General features: G+C 36.1%; 1 protein-coding gene across 1 annotated transcript; it reads right to left on the bottom strand.

Annotated features, from left to right (window-relative positions):
* Positions 1–886: 886 nt before the first annotated feature.
* On the bottom strand, positions 887–2,075 carry LOC104424577 (protein FANTASTIC FOUR 3). Its single transcript, XM_010037035.3, has one exon. The coding sequence runs from the start codon at positions 1,848–1,850 to the stop codon at positions 1,191–1,193; it is 660 nt and encodes a 219-aa protein (XP_010035337.2). The 5' UTR covers positions 1,851–2,075; the 3' UTR covers positions 887–1,190.
* Positions 2,076–11,223: the final 9,148 nt, after the last annotated feature.

Genomic DNA, 11,223 nt, shown 5'->3' with positions numbered 1-11,223 from the left:
TGTCTGTATGTGTTTTCAGTCAAGTCATCTGTACCAAGCAACTCATTCGAAAAATTACAAAAAAAAAGAAAATCCCATATTTATTTCAGATTTAAACCTTTTAATAACTAATTTAATCCTATTTTTTTTAATGATTTATCAATTTGATCATAAACATTTTAATTTTGCCATTTTAGTCCTAAACCTTTTAACGATTTATTAATGTAGTCTTTCCAACCAATTATTCAAATAATAGGTGTTGGACTAAAATGGCAAATTTTCAAAATGTTTCGTATTATATTAGCACATTTAAAATGTTTAAAACTAAATTGATAAAACTTCAAAATGTTTAAAACTAAATTGGAATAATTGAAATGTTTTTGACTAAATTGATTGCTGTATAATAGATTCAAGATTTTTTTGACAATTATTCCCTACTCTTTCATACTCTCTGATTCGTGAATTAGGTTGCTTTGAATTTGGGATATGAACACCTAAAGTAAGAGAGGATGCAGCATCGTCACTTGTTCAGGTATGTTAACTTCTCATCGGAGATGTCCTAAAATTGCCGTAGAAGCCCTCGCCAACCACGACGGTGAGAGCGGGATTGAGTAAAGAGGAGAGAGAGAAAGAGAGCTCATGGGAGGGAACTAGATGCACGAGAGATGTACGCGCATACACAAACATACACCGGGGGAGGGAGACGGAGGCGGCGAGGATGCCGACAGCGGCTGCGATGGTCTTAAGGGAAGAGCGTGGTGGTTTAGTGAGAAAATGAGATGTCTAGTTTGGCAACATGTACCCTTAAGTGAACTTGGGGACAGGAGATGGTAACAAAGAATGACACCCCCTTGGCTAGAACGTGTGTTTTTGCTTCCTTGATTTGTTTTTTCTTGGCTTTATCAAGTTAGAAAAAAGAAAACCCAATTGCAAAGAACGAAAGGATAACAAGATGGAAAAGGACTACACTTAACAAAATTGCACTATGATATTCATTCAAAAAAAAAGAAGAGAAAAAGCTTCAAGATGTGGCCACCCAGTGTGGCTCCCAACTTAACAACCTTCTTTTCTCAGGCTCTCTTTCCTTGCATCTTCCACTTCTGTGAAAGATTCCCTTGACATCCCCAGAGGCATCGTCATCTCTCTTATCATTTTCATCACCATCAGCTTCCTCTAGCTCAAAGACACCGTTTTCTCCCCAATCCTTTTCATCATCTTCCATCTCGTCGCCGTCGGACATTCTCTCTTTCATCATCATCTATAGAATCAACGCATGATGAAGCGGGTTCTCTCAGGAAACATAGCCGAAGCCGGCCGTCGCTCCTTTCGGCTTGAAACTGAGGGTAACTCGACAGGGTCTCAATGGCTTCGATGACCAACCTCCCGTCTTCTCTGTGAGGCCTAAACTGGAGGGACTTTACCCCGCTGATGGTTGTCAGCGGAGGTGGAAAGCTGCGGCGCGTTGGTTCCTTAGCCCCGGCATGTTGAGGGGGTTCAAGCGAATTCTGATCAGACCTTGACCGGTCGGTCGGAATGGAAGGTACAACCACGCTTTCGCTAACATGGTCGACAATACCAGTCTCATTCCCTAGATCCTCAGTGCACATCTCTAAGCTTCTCTCGCGGAGTGATATCGAAGAAGGGCTCCTTGTCAGCGGAGGGACATAGGCAAAATCTTGCTTGTTGACTGGTGAGACGGGATTGGCAAGAAAGTCGCAGGAGTTACCCAAGAGGCTGCTCCTTGAGGGCACGTCTAAGGACTGAAAGAAGTGGGGAGGACTTGGTGAAGTCAATTTGAGCCTTAGAGACACCGGCTCCATGATTTGGGACTCCAGACGTGACTGCAGATCTTGGCAGACAACGGTCGCCATGCCAGAAGAAGGAACCGAAAGGAAGAGGGGGCAAAATATTTGGAAAGTTCAGCAGATATAGCTGAAGAAGAAAGAGCAGGTGAGAGGAGATGAGATGAGGAGATGGAGGTGGGAGGGTGTGAATTTGTAGTGCCTCAGGGAAGGGGGTGGAGGCTGAGAGGGAGAGGCTTGAAGAGGAGGAGCTCCTCACACCACTTGAAAATATATAACCCTTGAGCGGCCACACAGCACAAAAGGACAGGCAACAATACAATAAAAAAGCCAAGGCCACCCTTTATAGCCAGCGCCAGCGGACGCGGCAGGGTTTCTTCCTGGCCAAATCTTGAATATGCCCTGTTTTTTAACCAGATTGGTTTGGACAAAACGTTGTTGAAATAATTTGTTCTCACAAGAAAAAAAAATATCTATTGATTAAAAGAAGATGCGACTCTTAATTATGAAAAGAAGTGACTCTTGTCCTAAAAAGACGTCGTCATATAATTTTTGGTATAGAGTGGTGATAGTTGGGGATAATATACATATTTTCAAAAGATGTGTTAATTGGTAAGTCTAGAGACCAGTTTACATAATAATCACAACTATTCATGAATGTTTCTTCTTCAGAACTACCTCTTACAACTTTAACGACATATTCAAAATGAAATTCTAAGAGAGACAGTAAGTAAATTGTTAAACTCGTTTCTTTGCGGCTTTTGTCTATATCTAGAAACAACAATAATAAGGCAAATAATATTTTTAAGGGTAGTAATCGTCACCATGCATCAAAGCATGGAGAATCTATTATGACTTCTTTATCTTCATCAACAATCAAGTTTTCCCAACATAAAACATCTGTCTACGATCAACCCAGTAAAACTTGGTCCACTCTTGCTGACATTCTGAAGAGTGCTTGGATACCCTCTTACCAATTTCGAAAGGAAATTGCCGAGATGAGAAATTCAAAAGGCAAAAGAGCATGGAGAGAGAACAGCGATGTTTCCTCCCGGACGGAGAGTCCCTGTTTTTCAGCATCGTGTCACGCATTTTGCTCGCGGTCAACCCGGACTGCTCTGCATTATTTGGGCTTTTTTAAAACGATCGCGAGCCGATCCTCCCACCACCGACCGACAGAAATCAATGCACTGACTGGTCTTCCAGCCTCAACGCGGAAAGTCGGGCGAAAGCTGGACGCTCGTCATGGCTGTAGCTGTACCGACACATATGGATAGGGAGTTGTGTCCTGGTCGTACCCGTGAACTGTTGTACCTTGTGTTCTGACACTTTTTATTTTGGTGATTTTTAATTGGCACGTTTAGTAATATATACTTGTGATAGTATCATGAAAAATCTCAAACTAATATATTTATGATAAATTTATCTTCAAACTAATTTTTTATCATTAAAAACTTTAAATTGTTATATTTATGATAAATTTACCATATGTTAGTTTTCTTTAATTTGAAAATATACTATGAAAAATCACAAATTAATATATTTATGTAAAAATCCAAATTGATACACATATAAATTATTACGTGTCATTTAATTCAACAATGTATCGGTTTTAATGAAAACTAATGAATGAGAAATTTGGATAAATTTGTTACAAGCGCATTGGTTTGAGATTTTTAATGGTTAAAAAAATTAGTTAGGCATATATTGCTATAGGTGTACCGGTTTAAGATTCTTTGTGATCCCTATGGTTACATTTGATGGTTAGGATAAAATTTAGGATCTCCTATCCTGCGTTTGATATTTGCTCAAGATAGAATAAAGTTGGATGTAAAAGGGGATATAGACCGGATAAATTATCCCACGGGAGAGATATGGTAAAGATGGATATGATTTTAATATTTATAATAGAATTTTTTTCTCATATAACAAATTTCTTAAATTAACAAATTAAAATTATATTTCAATATAAATAATATTTGAATTCTAATATAATAAATTCACAATAATAAAAAATGAAAAATTATTTATTTTTAATTTAATCTTATTGTTATTTATATATTCGAATTTAATTATATCTTATTATATAAATTCAATATATAAATATATATTTATTACATATTTTAGGTGTTTTAGTATTTTAGGTATATTAGTACAATTTTCTATTTAATAAAATTTTATTAGAGAATGATGGAAGGGGAAGAAAGAAATAAAAAGAAATTAATAAAAAGAGAGAGGAAAATAAAATAAAAATGAAATAAAAATAAAGTAGACAAGGAAATTTTTACTATCTTCGTTTGTAAAATTTGCGATTCATATAGGCATTTCTACCAAATAATATATCCAGTTTTATCTAAGTTATAAATTCAAACCAGCAAACGTAATTTATATGTTTTGATGCAATGATGGTTTTAAACCGGACGGTGTATGGAAAGTAGTTGGCGGACAACTTGGGTTTTCTATCTTTAAGTGTTTTTTTGAATGTACCGTTCAAGAGCTTTAATTTATAAAAAGTAGCTGACATGGAAGGACGAATTTGAAGTTAGGAATTTAGATGGGTTAAGTTGTAAAGTATAATACGTGTCATTTAAAAAAAATATTAGATTTTAAGAATGTCTGTAATTTGAATTCTCAAACGCTCTGTCAATTTTTTTTTTCCCACAAGTTTGTTTCTCAATGTTCTAAATCTTTGGGCTTTTAATTTGACTAATTTTGTCACATATTAGGTTTGCACATTACAAAAAGGGAAAAGTACAAAAAATGTTCTAAATCTATTGTATTGATACAAATTTAGTTATAAACCTTTTAATTTGACCAATTTTGTCATAAACGAGTGCGGTGACTTTTATATTGATACTAATATAGTCCATTCAGTCAATTTATTTAGGAAAGTGTTGACTTGAATGTCGGCCATTCTAGGTGATATGGCTAGGTTTAGGATTTTTTTTTTAAATACTTTTCCTGTATATAAAGATGTAAATATAGTCCAATGTCAATGTGTGATATTGCTTAAAGTTTAGATCCACTATTGAACACTAAACTTCTTTTCCTGTATATAAAGATGTAAATATAGTCCAATGTCAATGTGTGATATTGCTTAAAGTTTAGATCCACTATTGAACACTAAACTTCAAAATAAATATAAATACCCAACACAACTAATTGGATTTGACTGTAAACGAGAAGGTCTAACATCAACTTTATAATAATTTAAGTATGCTTGCATGACAAATGACTAAAGTGCTACGTCCCTGCCAGTCCTCCTCTATCCATCCACAAATATAGTGCATAATTTTTACAAATCAGCACAAATAGAATATATCAAGTAGAGCGTTCACGAGTTGATCATCTAGAGTTTTTTTCCCCTCGATCTGATTTTCTTCGATCTTAATGTAAATCAAATTGTTGTTCAACTTACCCATCCCGTTGGTGGCAGAGATGGTGGAGTTGCATGTTGGCCACTCGCAAGGCTAGAGTTCAACTCCCCACCTCATCATTTGCACAACTTACCTGCGGCCCGTGGGAGGTGGGTCCCTGCGGGTAAACCCGAGGTGGGTCCTTACGGGTCACCCCGGGTTTATGCCTCCGGTTGCCGGTTGTACGGCGCTTTCCGGGTCATAAAAAAAAAAAAAAATTGCTGTTCAACTTCCACCGTGATTAAGGGAGGGTGATATCTAGCTACTTGTACTGTATGAAGAAGTATCAATGAAAGGAGCGTGCTTCATCAACTCAATTCTTTGTTTATCTTTATATCCACAATTCATATTTTTCCAGTTTTATCAATGGCCTCCCTTGGTTTTGTTCAAATACATTGGTCGTGCTCAGTTTTGTCGCTCATAGATTCACCAATGAAAAGCCCAATAGCAGGCCCCTCTCACGTGACCCGACCCGAGTCACCAAAAATTATCATATGGATCTTACCCGACAATTCCACCTTGGGTTTAAGACGTGTGATAAGCTCAGGATCTACAACTTCAGTGTACCCCGAAACGATTATATGGCTCCCATAAAGTCTCCCTAAGAGATCTTAAAACCTCTAAACTAAACTTAACAATTCTGACCTGTCGGTAGTAGCAGTTAAGACATGAATCGGATGATCCCAAGTAGTTGATGCAAATACACAGCTAACCGGGTCTGAATAATGAAAAGCTTCCAAGCTCAATTCTAGCTGTGGCTAATTACCGGAGGACAAATAACCACGGCTGAAAAAATAACCATGTTCATTAATTGGTGTAGCAGATATGTATGAGTACCAGTAGAAATCATAAACTGATTCCCCTTCTGCCACGACAAAAGATTCCGCTACCAAGGAATCTGCAACCAGAGAGACAACATGGGACATGGACCACCCGTTGTCCGGATTTGCAAAGTTTGGTTACAGATATTATATGCAAATATCTTAGCAGTGCTAAAGCTAACATCTTTCAAGCTACCTAACTACACAGAAACGAACACACATTCTACATGACCACAAAATGCCTGGTGGACCTGCTTGTATTTGTGCGGTCATCGCTCCAAAAGGCCAGACCACTACTCAGAAAGAGAACAACCAAAACACCCATCAAGAGGAAACATGAAAATTACGCACCATTTGATGCCTCCAAGAAAGCTGTTTGGCTTCTGATCATGTCTGAACCGTGTGTGGAAATGATAGGCTATTTGATGAGGGAAATGGAACCGAGTAGTGGGCCATGAGTGGTCCTGATGAGTGGCCTTTGTGGGTTCGTTGAGCGGTCCTAGTTGATGCTGCTCTTCTTCTTCTACCTTCTTTTAGAGAGAGAGAGAGAGAGAGAGAGAGAGAGAGAGAGAGAGAGAGAGAGAGAGGGAGGGAGGAGAGGGAGGGAGAGCATCGAGCACAAGCTGTGAGACTTTTCTTGAGTTGTCGCTGGCTAGTTTTTGCTCTAGCGACCGCTTTCCATCTTTTAGTTTTTTTTTTTTTTTGGGTCGAAACTTTCCATCTTTTTAGTTAGGCAAAGGGAAAGGGTGAACCCCTCATCCTTTGATTTGTGAATTCATGAATATAAATCAAACTCGGAATGGATATTGAAAAATATATAATCTATTTGGTAATAGGATAATTTAATAATAACATCAGCAAGCTTCATTTTATTTCTTGTCAGTTTTAATAAAAGGAAAAATTCCAAGTAAGAGGTTGAAGTTGACTTTTTTTTTCAAATAAGAGTCTAAAATAGTCTTGACAGTTTTAGATAAGGATTTAACATTGTTAGCTGGCTAAATATTCTGATTGGTCAAACGCATTTTTGTCCAATATAATTTTAATTTTAAATAATATTTAAAATATATTAAATCTTTTCAAAAAGGAAGGAAATTAGGCTTGTCATTGCTTCCCCACCATCGCTAGCCCTTCCTAGCAATACAAGCCCTCACCGACCCTTGGCGATGGTGGAGTGGCGGTGACAAGGGCTCTGCAGGCCCTTGTTGTTTTCCCTTCCCCTTTTTTTAATTTATCTTTCATCTAATATAGAAAAAGGAAAAATTATCGAAAAATAAAGGACAAAAATGTCCTTGTCAGTCATTGAGATTAGGCAATTCTTTGATATTGACATAGCAATTTTAGCTATTTATTTGAAATAATGTCCACTTTAGATTTTTATTAGAAAAAAACGATGGCACTTCAGGCTATTATTTGAAAATAGGTCCACTTTAGGCATTTTTTTTAGAATTTTCCCTTAATTATATGATGGTTAAATCCTAATATAATATAATAATGCATCGATATCTTTTTATATTATGGCAATGATTATAAATCATAGACAACTTGACGATTACGGGTTAGGGACTATTAAGTTTCAGCAGTTTTTGAAACGAATTATAACTATCAATAATGATGAAATCGCTTTAATTAATTATGATAATTAATATCTTAATTATTTAAGTATGAAAATTGAGTTATCCAGTAATTTAAATGTCATTTAATTCAATAGTTTAATATTTGAGAACTTAATTCTAGTATGGTTGATTATATTTGAGCATCGCCCACGCGTTTGTGAATCACAGAAAAATTACTCAATATTTCTGCTCATGATTTTGCTTTAAAATCTGAAACTAAAAAGGATGAAAAAACAATATATGAATTGACTTTACATTATGTAAACATTTTAAAATGTTTCAAGTGTTTCACGTTAAATAAAAAATATAACTATAAGTGCTGCAAAATTTTCAAAATTATCATAAATAGAAAGTAGAACATTTAAAAGTTGAAGCAGTTGAGATATACTTTTTCAACTAGTGATAGCCTGCTTTAAAGCCGTCAGTTTATATTAAATTTCAGATTTGTTCGTGCGACTTAAAACAGGTCTTACATACCTTTTTTTTTCTTTTCTTTTTTTGTAAAAAATAATTAGATTTTACTCCAAAGAATTAGCCAAACTCGAAGTCTTACATAATATACCTTTTTTTTTTTCAGATAATTATAGGACAAGCTACATAATATGCTTTTTTTTTGGATAATTATAGAACAAGTTTTCTTATGACAATGCACTTGAATTCCAAAAACTTGAATTGCGTGCATTAAATACTCAAACATACAACTTTGATGTATTTGGATCTTTTTGTTAACTTCGTCAATTTTAAGTGAACAAAAAATGTCACGTGACTTTATTTTTTTTTCATTTCATTTTTTTGATATGCTGTGACCATCAAATAAAAAAATGACATGTGAACATCCAATAAAACCTGACGGAGCTAATGGGGAGACTCGAGAATCCACGATTTGTTTTGATTTTCAAAAACCCGAACCAAATCAAACCGTAAATAAAGTTTAGTTCCAATTGCAAACTTTTTGTTGGGAAAAAATTCCCCTTTAACCAAAGCACTAGCATTAAACTCTTTCCTTGAGAGGTTCATATTTACAACTAGAATGAAACTTGAAACAAGAGCAAATTAGATGCTTGTTAAAAAGCCTAATACTGTCACATTCAGGTAGCTTTACCGTCAAAAGAGTGTCAATACGAAAGAGCAGTGTAGTGCCCAGGTCAACATACCTTGCCATGAGGTCAACCTGAAACTCGGCCGTCCATATGCTTTTCTAAGTACACCTATTCAGAAGGATAATCGAAGATTACGTCAACATTTTTGGAATCTCTTCGACAGGTGAGCACATCTTTTTTCACAGCAAGTAGTTTCGACAGAAATGTGGCTTCAAAACAATTTTGTCCATATTGTATGGGCAATTTAGCCTTGATAATAAACTTCTCTAGCACGTGTATTTCAAGAAGAAGCTTAATTAGGGCGAGTAGATGTTTCAACTCAAAACTATTAGCTTCCAAACCGATGATCTCAACTCTCTTGAGACGTTTCGCCAAACATTGAAAGTTCCTTTACGTGAACACAAAAAACTCCTTCGTCAAAGTTAAAACATTCTTGAGATTCTTCATCAAGCTCAAATTGCATGTATTAGCTCATTTAAGAAATTTACTCCATATCATATGTGGATCCACAGGAAAAAAAAATTTATTGACTTGCTGAAATTTCAAACAAACAACCTTCATTTGTTCACTACAAATGCTAGTTAGTTTTCCTTTATAACGAGTCTTAATCAAATTAAGCTTTTAAACTCATCTATACATATAAAACATCTTCTCCTTCTAAGTGCACATTGCTACACTCCTAGTTCAAGATCCTAATGCTACATGGCAACAAAGGAACCTCCAGTACATTGTCATGGCCAAGAGGTTTTTGGAGCTAAAGGGCCGTGCCTTCTCGAGGAGGACCTCCTGTGCTTGCTTGGATTCCCAACAATAAGACCTCTGGAACATTCCAAGGGCGGGTGATACGGTCATTACGTCAAATTCTAGAAGTCTCCTGTTATAAGTGTTGGTAGTTGGTAGATATGGCGGTGCGATCTCATCTACCGGATAAAAAGTCGATCAACGGATGTAATCTGAAGGCCTCTAGTATAAGAAGGGGTGCCCTCCCCTCATTTGTATCAATCCAATCCTTTTAGTAATACAAATGCTTCTTTCTTTCCATAGCTCCTTTCTCTAGAGACTTTTTCTCTCTACGATTCAGGTAAAGCCAGCATGGTGAACCTCGTAGCATGTATGCTATCGCAAGAAGGTCATATTGATTAACTGGTCCATATAGTGTTAGATTTTGACATTTTAACAATAAAGATGGCACTTCTTCCATCTTCATAAGAGATAGAATCTAAGCACATTGAGCAAGCGACCTAGAAAATCTAATTAATACTAGTTTTTCCAAATTAACATGAATAGAGAATAACAAAATTATAGTCCAACAAGTAGAAATGAACAAATGAATTTCTTTAAAGAATTGATACCTTTTATGTATGCGATGCTTCCCAGAGAGCGACCGTTCTAGATTTGAAGTGTCGCTTCCGCCGCAATGCCTCTGGATCTTAAAGGGACAAGGAAAGAAATATATCAATCATTTTATGTATGCTTACAGTTATTGAGAGTAAGAGCACTGCCATTGTTGCATCTAAAACAATCAATTTAGTTGGTTCTTATAAGGACCTCATAGAGATATTGAATTCCATACTTGAGATTGTGGAAGACAAAGACTTGTACTTTTTTGCAATTTCTTATTTAAAGGAAAAGATAGACAATATGTAAGTTTTCATGAGCTTAAATGATGATGCAAAAAAAGTGAAGTATCTCAAATATGAGTTGAGAAGATAATCAAGTCTTCGTAGATAAGATGCTAGCACCTTATTGTTTTCATGTTTGAAGCTTAGTCATTCCACTTTGTTTCTATCTATGATCTCTCACATAGAATTTGTGATATTTGAAGGACTGAAAATTCTAGTAATTGGTTACATGAGGTAGGGAACCTCGTTGCTGACTTAAGTTTCCAAGTTAATCCATCCGTGGCCATTGTAAAATACGGTGAGAATATGTTATAAGATGACTATGGAACAATAGCCTAATGTGCCGAGATTTCCAACTCAGATGACTAGATCCATTGCTCTTTTTCATATTTCCAAAGAATAGAATTTTCTCTACAAACCAAAAGAATGAATTGAAAATGTAACCTTTTCAAACAATCTCTTCATGCATTTTTCTTGTGAAAATCACGTCTAAGAATGTTGCATTGATCCTAGATCTAGCGGGCATTCATTGTCCCAAAGGTTGACTCATCTCAGACCCATTTATTGGAAATTAAACACAGGGAGTAAGCTCCAAGGTTCACAATACTTCCTTATCTTGTAAATTGGAACACAAAGTTATATATCATCCCATCAGCTGAATTAATTACATGCGATCTCAATGATTCCACTTGATGAAAGACTAGAATGCCCCAAAAAGCTGAGCTCACTCAGCCGGGGCGACCAACGCCACGAAATAGTGCTAATCACAGACGCCAATCAACAAGAGCACGTCTTTATAAATGGTAAAAATATTGAGCTCGTACCTCCAAACACCAACTGCCAATGGTGATTGTGGGAACTTGGTGCAGC

This window comes from Eucalyptus grandis, chromosome 2 (assembly GCF_016545825.1).
Source record: "Eucalyptus grandis isolate ANBG69807.140 chromosome 2, ASM1654582v1, whole genome shotgun sequence".
Classification (NCBI taxonomy): Eukaryota; Viridiplantae; Streptophyta; class Magnoliopsida; order Myrtales; family Myrtaceae; genus Eucalyptus; species Eucalyptus grandis.
Note: the sequence above shows the minus strand (reverse complement) of the source record. Positions and strands in the feature narration are given on the sequence as shown.

Excerpts from the sequence above, each read along its gene's own strand:
- LOC104424577 (XM_010037035.3), bottom strand. The coding sequence starts at position 1,850 with ATGGCGACCGTTGTCTGCCAAGATCTGCAGTCACGTCTGGAGTCCCAA.